Source organism: Carassius gibelio, chromosome B13, assembly GCF_023724105.1.
Source record: "Carassius gibelio isolate Cgi1373 ecotype wild population from Czech Republic chromosome B13, carGib1.2-hapl.c, whole genome shotgun sequence".
NCBI lineage: Eukaryota > Metazoa > Chordata > Actinopteri > Cypriniformes > Cyprinidae > Carassius > Carassius gibelio.
Window position 1 is genome coordinate 18,715,298 of NC_068408.1, and position 24,875 is coordinate 18,740,172.

The 24,875-nt window shown below is 35.3% G+C and overlaps 1 protein-coding gene across 1 annotated transcript in view; it reads left to right on the forward strand.

Annotated features, from left to right (window-relative positions):
- The window catches only part of LOC127969979 (pro-neuregulin-3, membrane-bound isoform), a 334,295-nt gene extending 310,971 nt beyond the window's left edge, over positions 1-23,324 (forward strand). Inside the window, exons 5-9 of the mRNA XM_052572139.1 lie at positions 2,295-2,397; positions 4,789-4,915; positions 12,268-12,377; positions 15,247-15,426; positions 20,202-23,324. Of these exons, the coding sequence (XP_052428099.1) occupies positions 2,295-2,397; positions 4,789-4,915; positions 12,268-12,377; positions 15,247-15,426; positions 20,202-20,769 (1,088 nt within the window). The 3' untranslated portion in view covers positions 20,770-23,324. The remainder of the gene's footprint in view (positions 1-2,294; positions 2,398-4,788; positions 4,916-12,267; positions 12,378-15,246; positions 15,427-20,201) is intronic.
- Positions 23,325-24,875: the final 1,551 nt, after the last annotated feature.

Genomic DNA, 24,875 nt, shown 5'->3' on the forward strand with positions numbered 1-24,875 from the left:
TATTGTTTGAAAAAGTACACATACAGTATGGTGACTATTTATTTATCTATTTATTTAGGAGTGTCTCTTTATAAACAAAGTGATTTTATATTGCACTCTATAATACCATTAAAAGTGTTAATGGTTTTATGCAAAAAAATACTGTGTTGATATGATCAAAGGCGTAGTGGAATAAATAATGTTTCAGTTGAACAAATACTTTATATATTATTTTTATTCTTGTATTCTTATGTATATGTATGTATATGTATGTATGAATCCTGAGAAAATGTCTCAAGCAAAGTGAAGTATCCCGAGTGCAGTGGGTGTCATTAGAAGGATGCACTTCTTGTAGTCTTGGTTACATTTTCTGTCTGTGGGCGCCTTTCGATTATTCACACTGAGTTTCTCATAGCCCTACACCAGTTACCATGTTATTGAGATAAATTACCTGTTGCTCCCCAATTATAAGTGGAATTGCCCTAATTAGATACTTGAGATCATTGATTTGCTTTTATGAAATGTTATTTTTCTAGAATGTGGAAAACGTTTTTCAACTATCAGTAATGAAGCTGACCAAAGACATTCCAGTGTTTTATATGGGCATCCTAATAATAATCATCATCATAATAATAATACTTGTCAAACAAAAGCTCTAGCTGGATTTAGTACTGCATAAATATAAAACCAAACGGTCTCTTTAATGGGGTTTTCTGTGCAACAGAGTTTTCAGTTCGATGTAGAAATAAAATGTCCCCTTTTTTCGTTGTACAGAGATATGCTGGACTTGGGTATTTTTTCGAGAGCGTATGGGCACTAATGACAGACTCGAATAAAAGAATGGATAAATTAACATAACATCCCACTTTTCCTCCCCATCACTCTCTTGTCTTTGAGAGGATCAATGATATGTTGAAGAGGATGAGGTAATGTGTAGGAGAGAGCACAGAATGTAAAGAGAGGATGTGCTAATACATCCCACCTCCTCTTATCTCTCCTCCTCCCGTCTTTATGCTTTTTGTATCCCAGGGTTTCCATTCACTTTAACTATGTGATGGACATATAATGGCATAGGAATAATAAGTCAGTTTATAAAGCATGACGAATGAATATATAAATAATGAAAACTGAGCAATGCTTGATTTGTTTTACAAGGTTTTGCATTTTCATTTATAGATCTTTTCTGCAAGTTAGTGCACTTATATGAACCTCCGAACTGTTGGAATAATCTATTTTCTCTATATTACCAGCAACACTATAAGGAGGAGGAGAAGGACCACCCATTGAAATATGAATGAGTAAACTCAGTATGATTGGTATATTTGAAAAAGTGTGAAATAATAAATAAAATAATAAAAACAAGAAAAGCACATGACAAAATCACTAAAACTTTAATAAATATAATAGCAATTATATGCTGTAATAGTTGTAATAATGCATAATTATAGTAATAATAGTTCGAGTTTACTCTGGCTTTGATTGGTTGATTTTTTATGTCACTTTTTTGTCAGATTTTATTCCTTATTTAAAATAATACAACATTATTGAAACACAATCTTGACTTACCTGTATATTTTTTGTATGCCTATTACTTAACATATAAAATAACTGCCTTGGGAGGTTACTGAAATGCACTAAAGGGAGTATGATATCACTTTGGGTAGCCATTATGACTTTACCATGTTAATTTCACCTGCAAAGGTTAACTGCTTTGAGCCTGCCCTTGTAAAGCTCAAGATTGCTTTATTACTAGTCGTGTAGCTGACACATTCATTATACTCCAGTGTATTCAGTGTGAAGTTAGTGGCAGCTCTTGTAGAGTGTGTTGTGTCTGAGTATAATCTGATTGATTGCCTATTAACAGTTGTGAAGACAAGCGTGATTTACTCTTTCATATGAGAAATGACAGCTGCTATTTTTCACACTTAATAGTGTCCATTTAGGTTTGAACACTTGTCCTGTGCCATCCATCCCCACAAAATAAATAAATAAATATATAACAACATCTATTACTCGCCTCTTTTCAGCACTTCAGTTTCACGACTCCCTGACAGTTACATAGGGGGGTTTTGCCGCATTGCAAACTAGCATTTTGGAAAATCAGGCTCCCGCTAGTGAAACCAGCCATGTTTTATTCTCTTATTCCAGGCCACCTCTATTACAGCAACAAATATTTAGTGATGTGTTGCACTCAATGTCATTGTTTCAATGTAGATGCATCTTCATATGTGCTGCATACTACTTATTTTTTGTATTACAGTGAAAGTTTTGCTCATTTATTTTTTTTCTCCTTCTTGTTTGCTTCGTCCCAACAGAGAGCAAGGAGGTGTACAAAAGACATGTGATGTCTATCACATGTATTGCCATGGGGATCAGCTTTCTTGGCACCCTCTGCATGGCTCTCTACTGTCGGAACAAGTAAGTGGACCTCAGAATTAATCAAAGCTTGAGCTGTACCCCAGAGCATATCATTCGAAAGAAAGGCACAATATAACAAGCTAGAGGAAAGAGTGACTGCTATGGAAACCCAGAAACATAATGACTGGAGGTGTGGACGTAATTACTTTCCCATAAAAGCACCCACAGCTATACTGGCCACCTTTCCAACCGGAATGAATTAAAACATTTTTGGCCCATGGCATGCATCGAATGCACTGCTGCTGGTGCTTTTACTATTCAGCTTTTACAGGCTCGTTTCAACTATTTAATGGAGACAGATCTATTCACAGTCATTACAGCCTCAAGACTGTTTTCCCCCTTTAAGGCTCCTCAGAACTGTTCATTGTATTTAAAAATGCATTTGTTAAAGGACACAACAACTTGTTCTAGTGAGCTGACACACTGCTTATTTTAATCATACTTAAATTTCATTTGTGTACTTAGAAACATTTTTTCAGTCCCCATTTGAAAATACAAGGACATCTAATTTTAGAAGTTAAAGAAAAAAGTTTAGAAATGTTAGAATTTTACTGCTGAAAAATATTTTAGCAGGTAAAAATTTTTTTTAACTAGCTTTAGTTGTGTAACTTTTTTTGGTAAACAATTATCCAAAATATTTGATCAATATTTTAGCAAGCACGTAACCAAAATGGATTATGTGTTTATGAAACACGTGACTGTAAATTAAATTACATTCCAGTTTTAAATCTGATTACAGACCTGGGATTAAACAAGACTTTTATTTTAAAGAGATCTAATTCGAAGGAAGAATAATACGTTTTTGGGGTTAATATAATTTTTTAATATGAAATTTGAATGGCATGACAATAGGAGACTAGACTTTACAGATATTGATATCTACATGCTAAAACACTAGGCATGTAATGATATTATCAATATTGTGATATCACGATAGCAATACTCGATATTACTGTGGTCACATGACGATGCAAAATGATAGATTCCAGGCGAAAATGTTTTTTTTTTTTTGTTTTTTTTCGCCATTATGCTTTGGTACAGTATCTGTCAAACAAATTAAAACCGAAAGCACAATATATGGCTTAATCCCTTCATCAAATCTGTTTTTGCAGCGTGTTCCAATTATTATATTATATTATATTATATTATATTATATTATATTATATTATATTATATTATATTATATTATATTATATTATATTATATTATATTATATTAGATTAGATTATCTAATTTGTTATATTCTAATTAGTTTGGCTTCCTAAAACACCAGTGCAAATGTAATTTAGACTTTAGACAGTATTTTCAAATAAAAAGAGGGTTGAGTCCCATTTAAAGTTTCCATAGTTAAGAACATGGGTTGGGGCTCTTAATTTTGAATTATCAAAGTGCATTAGATAGAATATTTAACTTTAAAATGTTCAATATATATATATTTCTAATTCTTAATTTGTCTTTTATTTTTAAATATCGCAATAAATATAGTATTGTGTGTAAATATAGAATCTGTGATTCCTAAGTACAGGATCCACACCAGTGCAGTGACTGACAGCCACACATTCACCTCAAAACATTAGATTCACCCATGCCGGTACACAACTGCAAGTAACTGCAATTACAGGTTTTCAAACAGAGATTTGGCGAAAAAGAGACAAACTTGCAGAATGCAGCTTTAAATATAAACAAATTGCTTGAAATGATTGGGAACCCTGAAGAACTTCTAAAATTTCTGGAAAACCGTGTTTAATCATTTCAGTTTTAATTATAATTAGTTTCTTTTATAAACAGAATACAAAACTAGGGCTAGGAGACCTTCAGATACTATTGTGGACAACCACTGCTGCAATGGAAGCATGTGTTGCTGCCTTATAATTTGGCCAAATTTAAGTACATTATCTTAGGAAGCAGTATAATTAAAAATCCTTTCTTTGTAATAGCCTGGGGAGAGTGTCTATAATGCTTTAAAAGGTTGCATTTTGTAGGCATGAGTAGGAAAGGGGTAATAATAGTCACATTACCCTGAAATTGTGATGGATCTGACAGTATGTCCATATTTCACCCATGAGTTGAGATAATCATCAGTAAGAGCAACCGACTGCAAGTGAGAGCTCCTAAATCAAGAAAGGGGTGTGTGTGGAACAGCCCAGCGATTTAAATATAACACATGATACAATGAGTGAGTGAACTGACAGAAGAAAAATCAAACAATGATGTAGTGACATTTAAGTGCACCAGTAATTATTTTATCTCCCAGGAAAATAACTATGGGCTGTCTTAACTGTCAGAACATATTCTTACAGATGATGGGTGGTGTTTGCATGTGAATGAGTCTGCTTGTGTGTTTAGCCCATGGTATTTTGTATCCTTAACTAATGATGCTGCCCCATACAGGAGAAGGAGGGAAAAGCTCCAGGCGCACTTGAAAGAGAGCCGTAGCCTGAAAAACTACAACCTCAACTCTTTCAGCTTGCCCCCTAAACCCAGCCTTAGGCCTCAGCAAGGCCTGCAGCTCCAGAAAGTAAGCACCTCTGGCCCCTTTTATTCCTCGCATTAATGTATATTTTGTATCCGCATAGTATATTCTTGAAGTGGATTGCATATTTATTTTGCTCCGCTGCTCTGTTTTGGTTTATTTTTTGGAAAATTACATTTTCTGTGATGACTCTTTGCCTATTAAAACATAAAGTCGTTGGTTCCGGGTCCATAATACCTTCGTTCATCTTCGGAACACAAATTAAGATACTCAAGTCTAAGAGCTCTCTGACCCTTCATAGACAGCAATGCAACTGAAATGGTCCCAGGTCCAGAAACGTAGCAAGGACATCTGTAAAATAGTCCATGTAACATCAATGGTTCAAACATGATTTTACAGAGCTACAATAATACTTTTTTGTGTGCAAAGAAAACGAATAATAAGATCATTTATTCAACAGTCCTTCTCCATGAGTATTCTCGTAGTTTCATAAAACAGTCATAATGTCCTTGCTACATTTCTGGACCTGGGAACATTGCAGTTGCATTACTGTCTATGAAAGGTCAGAGAGCTTTCAGATTTTATAAAAAATATCCGAAGGTGAACAAAGGTCTTACAGGTTTGGAACGACATGAGGGTGAGTAATTAATCATAGACTTTTTATTTTTGGGCGAACTAATCCTTTAAAGAAAATTCCCAAAAGACATTTCTTTGTTACAGCTTTTGTCATGAACAATTGGCAAACAAATAAGACCAAAGAGACTCCATTGCCTGAGAGAAAGTTTAATAGATAATTTATTCAGAACCTAATTACAAATAATAAAAAATCACTTTATGATGTGCACCATCTTAACTGTTATTATGGCCATTTATTATTATTATTATTATTTTTTATGGTTACATATATCCTATACTATATATTTATGTAATTATACACTCATTCATTATTATTATTATTATTATTATTATTATTATTATTATTATTATTATTATTATTATTAGTTAGCTTATGTTTTGCAAGAGAAAACAGTTCAGCATGATAGCTTAGCTTATTGATAGCCAATCTGTTGGCTAGCTTAGTCAATAACCTGTATGAAAATGTAATTTAGTAATTAATTGTGATTAATCTAATCGAAATTAACATTTTTGTTTACATAATATATGCGTGTGTGCTATGTATATTTATTACTGTATGTATATATAAATACACACACATGCATGTATAAGAAAAATAAGTTGTTTATATTTTAAATATATTTATAATTTAAATAATATGAATATGAATATATACATGTAAATACATGTAAATATTTTTGAAATATTTCCTGTATGTGTATTTAAATACATAATAAATATACACAGTACACAAACATATATTATGTAAACAAAAACTTTAATTTGGATTTGATTAAACTCGATTAATCGTTTGACAGAACTAATTTAATTATAAGTTCATAAGTATAAGTAACATTCTACATATATTATATTATATTATATTATATTATATTATATTATATTATATTATATTATATTATATTATATTATATTATATTATATTATATTATATTATATTGATTCAGTGGCCAGACCAAATTGTTCATGAAACTCTAAGCCATGATTTGCTATATTCTATTGGTAGGCACTATAAGTGTGAAGAACATTCACATTCAGAACAAAATTTGATAAACCATAAATGTGGGTTGTATGATGTCATAAGTATTTTTGTTCCACTTTCACAAAAAGAGAGACTTTATGAATTTATCTATTTATTTAAAATTCTTGCTAGCATACAGATGGCTCCAAAAAAAATTTAGTTTTTAATTTAATTTATTGATTTGGTTATTTTAGTGATATTAATAAGATCTCAAATAAAAATGCTGAAAGAAAATACAAATAATGAAAATGTGATGTACAAAATTAAACAGACATTTTTATTTTTTCAGTTTTATTTTTATTTTATATTTTATAGATTTATTTTAAGGGACATATCAGCTTAGATGTGACGCCCTTCGATTATGAGAATTTGAATATTGTCAAAAACGTAGACAGCCACTGGACTACAAGCAACAAAACTCATGGATTCATAAATGTAGAAAAATGCTATCTGATCATGATGTGATCGCTGAAAATTCACGTTAAAAGGGATTCTGAGACAGATCCCATCACATTTCCTGTTTCTTTCCTCACCAGCAATTAGAAGCAAGAACAGCTTTACATCGTTCAGCTCATTGTAATGAGGCTCTGTCACAGCCATTCAGGGTGTGCAAGTCTCTGAGGACAGACACACTAATAATGGTAGTCACACTAGTCCATCATTGAGGGTTTGTGATTACTGCATCATTCTCTGTCTTTCCAGCTCAGAAACTGCGTGCTAGTCCAGTGCTCTTGAGAGTGTGTTACCTTCCTTGCATCCCGTTGGGGATCTGGTTAATATTCATCACTTTCTCAATCACTCCAACTTGCAGATCCATCACAGATAAGCCGATACAGGCTATTTGCATTGCAAACACAGTGGTAATTTAAATGTCACTCAAACCCAGTGAGATGTTTAATCTCTACAGTGATTGCCCACTGTCAGAAGACACGCAAATGCCAGCCAAAGCAATCAAAACTAGTCCAGTGACAAGGAAAGACCAACTTTTGACACATGATATTAGTTCTTTTTTCCATGACAACAGCTTTTTCTTTCAGTAATCATAAGAACTACATTGAATTAAAGGGTAAGTTCACCCGAAAATGAAAATTAGCCTATCAATTACTCGCCCCCAAGGCGTCCATCAGTCCAAAAGAAGTTAAATAAAAAGCCCCATCCATAAAAATGGGGGGGGGGGGGTAAACATGTGCTGAAGAGTCTTGTGAAAACCAATGTTTGTTAACAGAAGCAAGAGGCTTGTTTTATACCTCTAATTAGTGACTGATGTTTTGTTTTGATCTCTATCCTGCGCTTCTGCGTTCATCACATCTGAGCAGCGCATTTTTTCTTACTAAAACACATCAATTTGTTACAGGAGGGCTTTGTTTACCCCCCGGAGCCATGTGAGACACTTTTTATTAAGGATGGGCACTTTTTATTTAACTTCTTTTGGACTGTCATTAAATGCCATTAAGTGTCAGTAAATAGCTTTGAAAGATCAAAGTATATTTTTTATATAACTCTGACTGGATTCGTCTTAAAGAAGAAAGTCATATACACCTAAGATGACTTGAGGGTGAGTAATTTATGGGATAATTTTAATTTTTTGGTGAACTAACCCTTAACCCTAACCTGAGTTTTACATAGAGATACCTCTGTTAAGTAATATCTGTGACGCTCAGTAGATTTCCAATCCATCTCAAATTCAGTCCTAACCTTTCTCTCTCTCTCTCTCTCTCTCTCTCTCTCTCTCTCTCTCTCTCTCTCTCTCTATATATATATATATATATATATATATATATATATATATATATATATATATATATATGTGTGTGTGTATATAATATATATATATATATATATATATATATATATATATATATATATATATATATATATAATATCATAAGCTTATTACTCTTTCTAGTGCATAATTTGCTGAAAGTTCAGCCCATGGGCATATAAACAAACATTTGTTAATACACAGGTAACACACATCTTGTCTTGTCTAGAATTATATTTTAGGATTCTGTTCCAGGTAAATTTTTGTTGTTTGCTTTGCCCCTGCATACCACAAAGATTTTGATTATTATAGGTGTGAAATATTTGTTGACTTGCAGCTGAAATGAGGCTGAGCAAGAAGAACAATTCAAAGCTTATTACACATTTACCGCAGAAACTCTTAACTTGAATGACATTTAAAACAATTACCATCTAAAGTACCTTTGGACAGATCATGCAGATCACACACACACAAGCTACAGTAGGTGGTGGTCTTATATGTCAATATGGTTAAATAAAAAAATACATTACACTAAAATCCCCTCCTAACCAGCATTTTTTGAGCCTTATTTATCTCTGTTCAAAGCAGGTCAAAAGCCTTCGTACACAGACATGTGGTGGTAACAGCTCATTATTGCCCATTCATCCCATATATTTGCCCCTGTTAGCTGTATAATAAAGTCGCGCTTTTGTATGTACCATTGTGATGTTTGAGGTGGTCTCTGCAGTGCTATTTTGAAATAATCTTTTGTAGATTACTTTTTATATATAAATATATGTAAGTCTCAATTTTCAGCTCTTTTTCTCCAATATGCTCATTACCTTTTGGGATGAGTAAACATCAAATGTTCTGCCCACTGCATATTCCTTCTCAGATGCATTGACAACATTTCTATATCAGTTTGATAACCTTCTTTTCCAAAAATTCTAAGCAGTTTGCTGCTTATACAGTCCAAGATTGTGAGCACTTTTATTTGTGAATTACATGTTTCATTAAACAATAGAACCTGCTTGTTACCTGCACATTAGTCTTACTCAGGTTTTAAAAATGGGAATTTGGAACATATATAAAATTTGTAGTATTTTATTTCTCTAAACATTAGTATGTTTTTGCTGAATTTGCCAGATTAACAGCTAAGAAGTCTATTCAATCCTGTTTACTTAAAAGTATTTTCTGGAAATGTAGTTGGCTATGCTTAGAAAAAGAAAGAAAATGCATCTTCAAAGATCAGAAAGACGTGCTTTCAAAAGATTTCCAATGAAGTCATTTTTGATTGCCTGAACAGGTTCTTTTGACTGTGGTCAAAGTGCATCTCTAAGGGAAAAAAATTGACTGCTTCAGTAATGATAGGCTTCAAGCTTTTCTTATACTAGTTACCTATGTGATGAAGAGTTGACCTTAAATTCAGAAATTACCATTTCTATCTTTGAATCAATCAGACAGCTTTTTCAAACCTGTTGCGGGAAATGATTTTCAAGACTTTTGTAGTGCTCTGAGTCATAGCTTTGCTTTTGTGAAGCAATATAGCCATCACACTAATGGAAGAATATGTTTGGGTTTGAGTAAAAACAAAGTGTTAAATTCATACTGCACACCATGTACTAGAAAATATAAAATTACCATTTTAGCAAACTATATTATATAGCTTTTTATTATTTGGCCTTTATTTTCACTCTGAATTCAGATATAGCTGTTATATAGAATGTCTTAACCATACTTCCTCTCGTATGGTGTTATTTTTGTGCCACAATCCTGAGCCAGTAATTGTAAGTTTTGAGCACAGAGAACTATATTTTGCAAGCATATTACATTATATTTTTAACAGAAATTAACAATCGCAAAAAAAAAAAAAATTTGCTTGAGCAAAGAAAAAACGATTCCGTGCTCAATAAATGTATTTGTTTGTTTGCTATTATCCATATTAACGTGCAGTAACAAATCCTTTCACACAGTTTACTCAGATGCTCTCTCACAAACTTATTCTCTGTGCTCCTGTCACGTCCCCCTCTCTCTCTCTCAACCTCTTAATTCTGTGCGCACTCAACTCTTGACAAACGCTCGCTCAACTTACAACAGCGTTACAAGTGTGCCACCGAATCAACCAATCGGAAAATTAAAGGTCAATTGTGATTGGCTCTTGGTCTCCAATCAAATCGCTAGTAGAACCAAAGCCTGTCTGGTCCGCGTAGGTTTTGATCATTTCATTTCCTATTTAGAATTCAATAACGAATTTTTGAATGTCAATGTCAAAGCTCTTTACATTCTTTGCATGTGATTTTATCAACACCTAGTACATCTTAAAATATACAGCTCATGAAAAATAAAAGTTCCAGATGGACAAACATTAAATGCATAAACCAGTGTGAATAAACTATATCTTAAAATAAATTTGGAGGTAGGTTGAAAAAGCCAGATTGGGAAGTTTTAAGTAGTTGTTCAGCTGTGAAGTTTATTCTTGTACACAGATATGGCATATTCATGGCAGTACACATGAAATTAATGTATATATTTGTCAATTTAACTATTGTAAACAGAAATCTTGTCGCCCCCTCTAGTGGACATTAAGTGTTACGGCCTTCATTGCTCAGACAACAAAAGTCACTAGGGTTTTTTGGGAAGTGAAGTTTTAATGCTACTCTTTCTCTTGCTCCTTCTCTTCTTCTGTATAAATCATATATCTCCTTCCCACTTACCTGATATTTTCAGTAGCACATTTACTGTCATTACAAGTTGCTAAAACATTCATCTATGCAATTCATATTTTAAATCAAGCAAAACATAACAGCATAGCTGGTAAAATCCTATATATGTTAAATCCATATATAAAAGCCTAAAGTATCATGAACCAAGTTTTGGTTTTGAGTAAAAAAAAAAAAAGAAAAAAGAGATTAAGGTTTATGTAAGTGATTTTAAACATGACTCACTTGAATTTTAATACATTAGATAAAACATTTTAAAATTGCCCACGGTGTTGCACGTGGGTTACGTTTCACATATTGTCATCTTACTTTAGCCCAGGTTTGAAAAAAGTCAAGCTTACTGGAAATGTCATTTCTTTGTCGAGGCAGTGTCAATATTTCACAGACACAAGAGGTTTCCTCCAAGCTGCTGTTATATCACAAATGAATAAATTCCTGTAGGCTGGGATGTTACATGATGCATTCAAATCATACTTTAAAAATGCTCCCAGCTATAATTTGCAGAACAGAACATAATTAGTTACTAAATTATGCACATACACTGCATGTTTTTAAGTAGTCACAGTAAAGTTTGCAATGCAAAAGTCGTGGCATTCCTAAAGAATCCACACACTGTTGAAATGTATACTTTGAATGCAATGTAAGTTGCTTTGAAAAAGAAAAAAAAAACAATCTGCAAAATGTAAATGAGCAAAGTAAAAGGGAAAAAAACAGTATGTTCTCTTCTGCACTGCACATATTGTTCCCACACGAGTTCCATTAGAGGAAGCTACTGGGACATTGCTTGGATTTACATAGTCCTGAAAGTGCTATATTATCCAATTAGAGTGACTCTTGTGCCCTTCTCTGATCCCCCATCAGCCATCAGTTCTCCTCCTCCTGTATATTCCCTCTCTCTATTCTCTTCCACTCGACACTGTGGAGTGAAGGTGGGATAGTGGAGGAGATTAAGTATCTCTCTGACATTTAGACCATTGTGTGCATTTTGCCTGAAGCAAAAAAAAAAAAAAAAAGAGGAAGTCTTTGAATGTGTGAAATTTAAATTGGATTTGTCTGCAGGTTTTATACAGGTCTGTTGGATTATCTGAACATCATTGGAACACTGACCACTGCCTCTGAATCAAGGCGAAGAGTCAAGCAGAAGCCTAAGCTCTTCTTGCATGCTTGATACATTATCCAACTGGGACTGAAGATGTATTAATAAAGATTTTAGAGGACAGTGCATTGCCCATTGATGAACATGTGGAATGTTTAACATTTGTCTTTGTTGTGTCTTTTGCAGTATTATAAACCCACATGTTCCTCGCCACCGCATGTTCGAGAGTCTGGTTTTGTTCAAAGCACTGCTGCATCTACCAGTCCACAAGGCACACTGACAGGGAAGCACCCTAGGTATGAATTATCTCATAACTATTTTTTCATGCTAATTTAATGGCATTCAAAGAATTGTTGACAATGATTATTGTGATTATACAGTATGAAATCCACATTGAAGAAAAAAATACATTTCCATCCATTACAGTGCACCCAGTGACCATGATACAATTACTGAATTGTAAGAAAATTATAATAATTCTAACTGGCAATATATTAATATGCACTTCTGTAATAGCAACAACATGATTGGTAGAGCGTATTTAATCAGTTATCTGGTGCAATAAATTATGGCAGCTTCATGTTTTATTTTTGCTTACTAAGGCTGCATATATTTGACCAAAGATACAGTAAAAACAGTAATATTGTGAAAATTGTTACAGTTTAGAAAGAATTTTCAGCATCATTAATTCCAGTCTTCAGTGCCACATGATCCTTCAGAAATGATTCTAATATGCTGATTTGGTGATCAAGGAACAATTTTTTTTTTTTTTTTTTTTTTTTTATCAATGTTGAAAATAGTCAGATCAATTTAATGTGTCTTTGCTGAATTAAAGTAAAAAAAAAATTAAATAAAAAAAAAGAACTCTACACTGCACTGACTTGCCAAGCCCCAAAAACCTTTACTAAAGATTTATGTAAACACTTGTTAATGGTTAATTGGATATTATTGTTACAATGGCTGGACTGAACTGTAACGTTGCAAAGTGATTTATATTATATGCTTATTATTATTATTATCCATCCATCCATCCATCATCTTCCGCTTATCCGGGGCCGGGTCGCGGGGGCAACAGTCTAAGCAGAGACGCCCAGACTTCCCTCTCCCTAGCCACTTCTTCCAGCTCTTCCGGGGGGACCCCGAGGCGTTCCCAGGCCAGCCGGGAGACATAGTCCCTCCAGCGTGTCCTAGGTCTTCCCCGGGGTCTCCTCCCGGTGAGACGTGCCTGGAACACCTCCCTGGGAAGGCGTCCAGGAGGCATCCGAAATAGATGCCCGAGCCACCTCAGCTGGCTCCTCTCGATGTGGAGGAGCAACGGCTCTACTCTGAGCTCCTCCCGAGTGACCGAGCTTCTCACCCTATCTCTAAGGGAGCGCCCAGCCACCCGACGGAGAAAGCTCATTTCGGCCGCCTGTATCCGGGATCTTGTCCTTTCGATCATGACCCACAGCTCATGACCATATTATTATTATTATTATTATTATTATTATTATTAAAGAAACTATTGCGCAATAACACGCTTATAAACTAGAGACAACAATGTTTCTTGCATTCAATGCATTTATAACTGATAACATTAACAAAACACATTCACAAACTCTTCAGTTACTATTGAAACTACAATAACATGAATCAATACATGAAGGAAAAGATGTTAATTTACCTTGAAGCAAAGAAAGTGCTCTGATGGGAATAGGCGACAAAACATATTGTAATCCACATAATTTTTAACGTATTTTGTCATCTAAAACCAGAAAGGCATGTCTGAAATATTGAATGGCAACCTAAAGTAGGATTGGTCAAAAATGTATTTTAGGCAAAGAAGGGTTCATTGAAATCGAGATATTTGATCGTTTTCTGATATGAAGGATCTGTTCGATTAAATGATGGCTTGTCCGTGTGGGGATAAGAGTTGTGGTTTGGGGGGGGGGGGGGGTTATGGAGGGCTGGGGATGGTATGTGATAGCAAAGACACCAATCCTTTCAGCCTTGTTTAATCCTCATACTTTCCTAATGTTAAGCCCTGTTTCCTCTCGCTCTCTGTTTGTGGCTCAGTGCACTCTTGAAATCATATATATGTTTTTTTTTTCTCTGATGACATGTAATTTGTTGGCAAACAGCCTTTTGCCCCCTGTCCCACCCCTTCCCAAATGCTCATGTCTTCAAATGCTCATCACAATCTAACTGATTGCTCTTGACTCAGGGTAAGGAAGGATTTAAATATGCAGTGAATTATCGCTCTGCTGGAGTTTCATCTAAATTCGAGCATGAATTCTTCTTCGGGGTATTTTTACCAAATAGTCAAATGTGTGCTCCTTTCTGCCATCGGTCTGATAGGTCAATTAATCTCGATGTTAATGTGGCCCCATTCACTGGAAACGTATGTACAACATCTTCCCATAGTTTGCCTATAGCAGTATCACATAAATATCTAATTTGGAACAAGGTGACTCATTGGTAATGTGCTCCCTATTTTAATGATGAAACAAACGTATCTAATAAATCATTTTTGCTGCTGTTGTTGTTTTAATGAAGTCTACAGGTGTGTAGACTAAAGCCTATATTCCAGAGTGTTGTTTATTCCCAGTGTCTTTCTCAGTGATCTTTATGAAAACATGTTCTGATTTGTAAAACATTCAGCACACCAGATGGAGACAGAGAGAAAGCGAGAGTGTAAACTTGTAAAATGTAAAGCATTTTTAACATAAGAATGCCATGGACTGGGACAGAAATCAGAGTATTAACAGCTTTGCTTTGCTCGGAGTCTTGTGTGCTATTTTATGATTTCTTTAAAAAAGAAATAAAATAAAATAAAACACCAACAGACCATATCTGTATTCAATATTATTTACTTTCATACATAAAACTTTCTTTTTGATTTGGCGTTTTTTTTTTTTAGTCCCCGGTAATGTACAAAAACAATAATAGTATTATTATTATTATTATTATTATTATTATTATTATTGTTGTTGTTGTTGTTGTTGTTGTTCATTTGTATTCTGATGCTTCCAATTCTGTCAGAATCAAATCCCCGCAGTTTATTTTTATTCATCCCTCAGTAAACATGCACTGGTCAAATTTGTACCGTTTCTCCTTGGATCAAAATGACCCTAGCAATAACACAGAAACACAAATCAATGGTATGTTGTGTATTTTATTTTACAGGAGTGGTTCCCTCTCTCATAGTCCAGATCAGAGGAGTCGTTCTGCTTTTCGGCCTGCATCTCACAGAACACCACCCATAAACAGAGGATGTCTCAATGCCATTGGTGGAACGAGAGATTCTGGTCCTGCCTACCAACATCTCCAGGAAGTAGACAGCTCAGAGAGGGAGTCAGTAAGAAGGTTAGTTAGCAACATTCATTTGCTACAGGTCAATGATCTTGAAGCTAATTATTTTTATGCTTGCGTATAGTCCTACCCAATGGATTAAACCCATGGATTAAACTCTAGTCTGCGATTGTCTGAGGGATGGGATTCATTAATGCAATGAAAATTGCATGCAAAGAGTTTTGTTGTTGTTGTTGTTGTTGTTTTAGGGTGGTGTCCATGTGAGTCAGTTCTGGTCGGTGACACGGTCTGACTCTATCAGGACCCCTCTGTCTGCTCTCTCTGTCTTCTGATTTATGAGCCAATCTTCAGTTTTAAACAACCACTTCTGCCACACAACCCCAAAGGCAGAGGCTGGTCTTACACTTACTCTTTGTCATTTTTTTCTGTTTTTGCTAATGCTTCTAAGTTTTCTCCAGGTTCAATATAAAAAGATTTATTTAATTGTTTGCTTGTTTTCTGTGTATTAGTGTTTTAATGCACCACTTTTCAGAAGCAGTGCTCCCCCGCTGCTAAATCTATACCACCACCGCCAAATCTTCAGTGGCACAGTAAAAGAATATTGATATTTCAAATCTGAAATTTGAATGCAGTCTGTGTTCAGTGTGATCAATTTAAATATAATGTATCACAAATATAATGACATGAAATCTATTTTCTATTGAGCTGGAAAAATAAAGATGCAGTTCAACCAGTGTATACAAATGTACAAACAAATGGCTAATTAAGTGTACGTTTTTAAGTTTTTAGAGAATCGTTTGTTAGACTGATTGATAAAAAATTGACTGTTGAGCTGGTTCTTTGTAGTGAATAGTTTTTAGACTGATTCTTAAACAACTGATTAATTTGAGCTGATTTGATTGACATGTGAGTAAATATAAATAATGATTGATTTAAGTGTTTTTTTTTTTGTTGTTTTTTTTTTTTTAGAAACAATTGATTCTATTAGCCAGGTTCTTTTTAATTAATAGTTTTTTATTCTAATACATAAACTATTGATTATTATGAACTGTTAGTTTTTTTAAGTCAATAGGTTTTAGTCTAAATTCTAAACAAATGACTTACATGAGCTGGTTCTTAGTAGTGAATAGACTGATTCATAAACAACTAATTCTTAAAAATATATTTTTTTTATTTATTCATTAATTTATTTATTTGGGGGGAAGGGTATAATTTAGAAATGATTGATTTTAATAGGCTGATTATTATTATTATTATTATTATTTATAATTCAACATCCAGTGCAAACTTTACTGCATGATGTCACCACTTGTGGACAGGGCCCCGTCTCATGGTTCCAAGAGAGGTTCCAGGATTGGTAGTACTGTATGTCACTGGCAAGGCTGGCTTTTTAATGCGTGATAAAATACATTTACCAGGAGTATATATTTAATAGTTTTGTGTATGTGCCATAAAGCTAGTTTTATAATTGCTCCCAAGTTTTGCCATAAAGTTTGTTTTATAATTGCTCCCAAGTTTTTAGTGGCGAGCATATGCCTTTGTTTCTATGCTGGCTGCAAGAGCAACAAGCAAGCTTTTCTGAACTGTATTATTGAAGTTCTGTATGCAGGCATGACTCACTGAGACAGGAGGGCACTGGGGAGTGCTGCCTTTTCCAGGAGCAGCACAGCTAATAAAAACCACACTGTCATAACCAATTAAACAGCCAGTGATATATCAATAGAATGGGCAGTCCTGGATGAGTTTGCTAGAATGGGCCAGCAATCAACTCTCACACACTATAGGCTATCCTGGCCCAGTTAGTCCTCATTTGCTCTACAGGATGGCTTTGTAGAGTGGAAGACTCCACCTCGCCTTAAAATCTCCAACAGGGTCTCAGCACTGACCTATTTCCAGCCTCCCAGCCTGCATAAGAATATTCCTCTGCAAGACAGCTCTGTTTCCATAGAGACAGGCTGGGAAACGGGACAGGAAAGAGAAGTAGAGAGTGGGAGCGAGACAGGAGAGGAGTGACAGAAAAAAGAGGGAGGGAGAGACAGAGATAGAACTGTTTTGCATATGACAGCAGAAAAAAAAAAAATCTTGGCCGTCTCATTCCTTCCGTCCCAGAAAGCATGCTGTTAACTCACTAAAATGGCTTAAGCAGGGAACAGATTTTGCACAGTGTTATTGTTCCAGGTATTTTTAGGTAGAAAGGTACCTGTCAACCCCCTCTGGGTCATCTGAGTGCTTGAGTAAGTATATAGACAACATTTATAATTGCTTACTCGTATTAAGTCCTGCTGTAATGTATAAAACTCTCCAGAGGACTTACAGTAAATTCCCAGTTTCTGGCGTACCTCCTATCTGATCATTGAAACAAGGCTATTTTCCCAGTAGCCAATTTTCTTTGGTCAAAGGCAGTTTCTAAAGCCTGACCTCATCAGCTGAATTTCTCTCTTACAGCAGTATTTGCTCATTAAAGTGTTTTCAATATGAGGCTTTTAAAGGTGCAGGCTCCTCATTATACAGGACTTAAAAATATGCCCCGAATATATTCCACTACAATGACACCCTTCAAGCTTTTTTCCTTTCAACCTAATGCATTTCATTCAGTTATCTGAAATTGTTACATGATATGATGAGGACTAACAGCATTGCAGGAAATAAGGTTATAAATCATAATTTGCAGACAGTGGCACAGCAGAATAATTTCCATCGGATGTATAGCCTCCAAAAGTTATGTTTCCTGCTTGTTTACACTGTAACAATTAAAATAGAAGGATATTATCTCAGTCTTTTTGAGATATAGAGAGCAACACATTTATATAAGACCACAGTGTCTCTTTCAATCCGACTAGCCTTTGTTCTGATTGGGTGACTGTTGTTAAAGGGATAGTTCATCCAAAAATGAAAATCCTGTCATTAATTATTCCACCCTCATGCCCACTTTTCAGTATGGCTTGTTGTTTTTTGACAGGAACCCACCCCTAAATGACAGTCTCTTCCTCTCTTTGTAGAAGAATAAGCTGCAGACCAGACTTTTCATCATATAGTCAAAGGTCTAGATTTGTGCAGCTGGAGGAGAGGTAGAGAGAGGGTCATTGGAGGAATGTGCTCAGCAAGAGTTTCATTAAAATCACAAGACTTTCTAGCCGCCTTCAAAAAAAATCTATTTTTTATGTTGACATTGAGGATTACATTATATTGAATCATGATCTCCAATCTTAAGCAAAATCATGCAAATTTAGGCAAAATCCATGCATCCTTAACTGTTTCCAAGTCTTGATATTCCAGGAATGATGATCCATGGCCTGCTGAAATACTTGACATTGCTGTCATATCATCTGTTTTATAGAAAATAGAATCAGACAATTTGCCTCCCCTTGATTGAGGCTTAACTGTGACTCGGTCATTATCAGAAAAAAAAGCAGTGTGTGGTTAAATATTGATGCTATGAGAAAAGCTATTCTTTGTCAGGGATTATGAATTATTACACAAAGATAATGAAACAGGGGAACAATAACGATTGCTGCTAAATTGAGAGATTAGTTTACCAAAGGTCTGGTTGGATGGAACTACTTTCATCCATTTTAAAAGAATTCTGCATGCAAATCATCAGAAGATTAACTTAACAATGACTGCCATGGGAACTCCAAATTCTGAATCTGGAAGCCAGCTAATGCCCAGCTGAACTAATTGATTATGACCCTGAGAAGACACTGGGCTACAATCCAGGTTAAATAAACATTGAATAGCTAATAACATGAGATACCTGAGTATGTAGTAATTGTTTTATTTCCTCAACATTTAATAGCCTCAACATGTACCAAACTCCTTGCTTTGTTTTCATACACATCTTTAAGAATGCAATATAATGTTATCATCTATTATGTAAGATATTATAAGACAATGTCTGCTGTGCTGACATGGTCAAATTCATGTTTTTATATATTAAAATGCATTCTTGTATCCTAGCAGAGATCCACAAGTAAGCAATAGTTTGACAAAAAGTGTATGCAACAGACTCTGTACAGCAAAGTAAATGCTGATCTGTTTGATTGAGCATCACAACCTGCCCAATACCCTCAACACTGATTCAACCAATGACAGAAGTTTGGGGCAGGACTATTTGTTGACTGACTAATAGTAACACTGTGCTACCAAGACAATTCACTCAAATTAATATATGTGGGAGAAAATGCAATGCACAATATGGTAGAACAAGTCCCGCTTTATAAATGAAATAGATAACCAGCAATTGGTAAAAGACATCACACCATTCTATCTGCCACCTGAGGCTTTGGTTCCCACAGAAACAGGTAATGTCCTGACTCCTGCGACATGTACTTGGGACTGCACATGTGCAATGGCTGAATCAACTTGTTGATGCTATTTGAGTGTGAGAAACCAAATCCATGGGTCAGTTCCCGTCAGATTTTGTTGCTGGGTTGGAAATATTTAAATGAGGATTTACCATTTAAGTTTTTGATAGTTCAGTATTTCCACATTCAGGCAGATAGGCATAGTTGGTCTCGGATGCCCAAAATAGCTGCCTGGAAGAGTAGCCAATATGGCTGTTTAGTGAACTGTCTTTCCTTGAAAAAAGGACTTTGCTATCAACAGGAGCAACAGAGTATTTGGAAACCTGTTTGAACCAGTCATTATTTTCACAAATCTGTTTGGTGAAATTACAAATTTTAGATTTATTCTGCTTTCAGAATATGTGTCAGTCATATTTGAGATTCGACAAACCTCTTTCTTGGCACTCTAATCATTGTCAATATATCCCTGTGTATTCTTTAATCCCCCTATATTACAGTCTGTCATCTTTTCCTCTTTCTTTACAGGAACCTCTCTGGGCCAAGTAACGACCTACAACAGGATTCCTTTTACAATATGCAAGCCTCACAATCCTCAAAATCTTGGAGCAGCCATTTAGACCACAGGTGTGCTAGGAGCCTCAGGTCGAGCGGCTCTAGCCAAAGTCCTCCTGCTCCCTACCGTCCCTGCTCTATCCCAATCATCCCCTCTGTCCACTCCTACCAGGATGAGGTCTTGTGTATGCAAACTGCCCCTACTGCTGGAAGCAGCCGTTCTAGTCCTCTGGAAAGCACAGCGGAAGCTTCGGCCGTTGATCAACAGTCCAACATAACGGTCTCCAACCGAATGGCTGGTAGACAGGAGAAAGTGGCCTCACTACTGGACGAGGCTCAGGAACAGCTTAGAGTACTAGCACATGCCCAGAGGAAACAGGAGGACATCAGTAGCTCCGTACCTCAGGGGGCCAAAGAGACTGTGTGCATCCTTTTAGCAAATGCGGCTGGACAAGGGGGAGCGGCCTCTTTTGGGCCCACTGAGACTCAGTTAGTGAGCCCCAGAGACATGCACAAAGATGCCACAAAGCCTGGCCAATGAAAAGGTTTTGACAGGACAAACCACAAATGTCCCATGTGTTTTGGGGCTTCAGAATACTCCGCCAATATTGGGATACCACTAAAAGCTACGATTGAACTTCTGAGGACGTGGTGTGTGCGGTAGCTTGGGAGAGTGACAGTCTCAAACATGTGAAAAGATCATTTATTTATATGCATTTATTTAAGGAGAAACTTAGAAAAAGAAACCAAATAGTCAGTCATCTCCATGGTGTTTTTAACTGTAAAAAAAAAAATATACATAAATATATATAAATGGATATAAATATATGAATTCAGACTGGTGGCCAAGTACAAAAAAAGGAATATGGGAATGAGAGTGAGACTTTTTTTGAAACATATCAGCTCCACATCCTTAAAGACTCTATGCTTGGTGTAAAAAAAAAAAAAAAAAAAAAAAAAATTTCAACTTGTTTCACTCATTTCCAGTCAAGTTAAGCTTGTCCGACACAGAATCTTGTGTTTTGCACCTGCCACTGCAGCAGCTGTGTTTACTATCACCATCCCAGTCACTGTCCTCTACCCTGCCAAGGAATATGGCTCCATCTGCCTTTGAAAACAGTGGAACGTGGATTACAATTGGACTTAACTTCTAAACACTAATCGTATCCAGGCATGAGGTAACTGATAGTTAAGCACTGCCTCCAAGACATCGATTGGAAGAATTTGATGTGTCTGTCCAATTGTGGCGCAATCTGCATTTTGTTTTCTGTGCCTCGGTGCATTCACTCCTTCATTTGGGTTTGGATAAGAGTAAAGATAAGCTAATGGAACAGAGCACATCATACTACACACCACCCAACATGAACAAACAGACCGTTGGCACCTCTCTGGATGGACAGAGGAGATTCCTGCACGGGATAACAGACCGCTGGCTTGGCCAGCTTTTGTGTTGTTTTCTTTTCATTCTTATGAAATGATCTGCTGCTTTCTGGGAAGGTGGGTGGGAGCAGCAGTCACTATGAGTCTGTATGCTACTTTGAATTGGGACATAATACTTCTGTGAATTAACAACCAAATGTGGTAAGAAAAGAAAAATTAACAATGAATCTTTGGTGAAGCTGTTTCTTTGTTTCCAATATTGTTTTTGGTTTGTTTGTTTGTTTTTTCATTTAGATTTTTTCTGACCCCCAGTTCACACAATTGTGCATGTTGACGGTATTGTTTTGCAGAACCAACCCATGATAGTTTAAATGATTTATAGAAAAACACCACAAAGAAGAAACTGCATTATAATTGACCTGCTTCTGCTGATTTTAATCCAAATCCTGTCAAAAAACAAGAGTGGTCTGCTGAGTTTTATAGATCAGTCCTAATAGACCCATTTCTGAGAAATGGTCAATGGCTGCATTATATTGTATTTACTTTTTTTTTTACATGCAGTTGTTTTCCTCCAGCATTTTTTTAAGACTGCTACCTGTAGTTTGATTTTAAGACCTTCTTTAAAACATGCTGCATTTGTCCTCCATCAGAGGTTGTGTCTATCATGCCAGCCATAACTCAAGCCAAAGGTGAAATGACACATCTTCAGGTAAAAGAAAGCAATGTAAAGGTTAGCCTGTGGCAGAGAGGAGCAGTAAGGGCAGACAGATAAGACTCTCAATAATCTCATAAAAACTTCCCTGGGCAAAAGCACTGACCTCATCAATGAATTGCAGTGGAGCGGCATGTCTATCAAGATAATCAAGCATCATCAAGAATAATGTGAAATTATTGCTGTAAGGGAAAGACAAGATAGATTTAGATCTTAAAGCTCTACCGTTCTTTTATCGAACAAATTAAATCTTAAAAATAGAAAATATCACAGTGCAACTATTAGTTGTCAGGTGGATTTCATTTAAAAGGCATCAGTTTGATATGAGCTGTTGGTAGACTGTCTTTAACATATTTTTAAAACAAATTCAAATGGTATGTTTGTTAGTATGAGCATTCATGAATTTTTTTCTGTTTTCAAATTCTGTATATGCTCATTTTGTGAATTTGAATTTTATTGGCATAGAGTAGATATCCAGAAATGCCACACATGCAACAAAGATTAAACCACATTGCTAAGTGATCTATAAAACGGCAGACTAATTCATATGCAGGTCATAGCAGCAGATATATGTCCATCTGTTACTTCTATAAATGTTCCTTTTCAGTTGAAATGATGTGAGAAAGTTTAATTTAAGTTGGACCATATTTTTGTACACTAGTCCTAAAGTGTTTTTGCACAGTTATTACAATGTATGGTAATTTATGCTGTGATGATTCTAGAATCTAAGGTACATGATTTGATGAATTCATCACAGTATATTGCAAGACAGAGTGTGCAAGCTGCAACTGTGCAAGATGTAACACGAGCACAACCTAAACTTCATGGTTCTGTATAACAGCCCCTTGATGTACTTTAATGTGCAATTTCAAAATCGAGAAATTAAATTTCTGTTCATTCTTGTATGTGAGAAACTGCATAATTGCCCTTCCCAATTGAAATAGTTTTTCTTTTCATTTAGTTAATTTTTTTATTTTATTTTATTTTTTTCAATAAAGATGAATCTTCGGTGTTGAATGATGTTAGAATCTGTGTTTTTTTAACAAAATAATAAACTATTGTTAAATAGAAATCATAAGATTAAAATAGTGTTATTCTAGCATTATTTACATACTAATATTTTTTTCAGTTTTTCTTAGGCACTAAATTTACTAAAATTCTCAAAAATACTTGTTCAACCTCCACGTCATCTAGTCACCTGTACACATCATAAAAGCAATTTCTCATTGTTTTGAACAATGCTGTGGTTGTTGATTAAAATATATAATACTGGTTGAATAGTCTTTCCCCACAAAATAACTAGGAATTAGTTCATGTATGTTAACATAAACAGTCAATCATACTTTCCATACATTTCTATCAGAATTTTTTTTTTTTTCACAGGTAGAGCTTGAATTTGACTAATGAAAGTGAAAGTGGAAAAGTGTAATTGATGTTACATACAGCCAAGTGTGGTGACCCATACTCAGAATTTGTGCTCTGCATTTAACCCATTTGATTAATGAAGGGGAATGTAAAGTGTTAGATCAACCAATGATCACTACCAGCTCTCTGCTCAGAGGTGCATCTCAATTGGAAAGAACACATTTACCAATTCCAAACCACATCCATTTTAATAATTACTATTCATTTTGTATTCAATCATTTATAAGTGAAATATAATTGTCCATGAAGGCTGGAATGAAAAACTCCTTATATTGTGGTGCAGATTTTTTTAGCAGGTTTTCTTCTGCAGATAAAATGAGCCAAAAAAGAAATTTACTCAGATTGAAAGTCAAAATCTTTTAAATGTCCATGAGAAGGATACAATACTAATGCAATACTAGAATTTGCAAAGTTCATATGATATTGCTAAAAAGAGCATAATTTTGTGTATTTGGTGTAATAAAATGTGTTTATGCGGTTTAAGATTCAAAAAACACATTACTTTCTACATAATGTACATTATTGTTTTTCCTCTATGCCCGGCTTTCTGAAACACATAGTTGTTTACAAAGCTCATCGGTCTGAAAAGCGAGGTGTGCTCTGATTGGCCAGCTATCCAGTGCATTGTGATTGCCCGAATGCCTCAAGTGTCTGACAAAAATGTTACACCCCTCACCATACTGTGATGCATGTCCGGGTCAGAACACCAGTGAGACAAAGCAAAAACAATTAAACCCATTACAAACGAGGCACTTGTTGCATCCAGTGGGTACATAATTACTGATTATAATGACTAATACTGTCTTTTTACATGTTGCATTGCATGTCGCGCCGCGTAAGCATAATACCATGTCTGCATTTGTGATCGAAGAAACAACAAACAAGTGCTGCTCAACACGGCTCAAAACTCACATTTGAATCATCAGTGGCAAATCCTTTAAATATTAGAAAACATACAGCATTGGTCTCAAACTCAATTCCTGGAGGGCCACAGCTCTGCACAGTTTTGCTCCAACCCTAATCAAACACACCTGATCCAGCTAATCAAGGTCTTCAGGATTACTAGAAACTTCCAAGCAGGTGTGATTTGGAGCTGGTCAGAGCTAAACTCTGCAGAGCTGTTGCCCTCC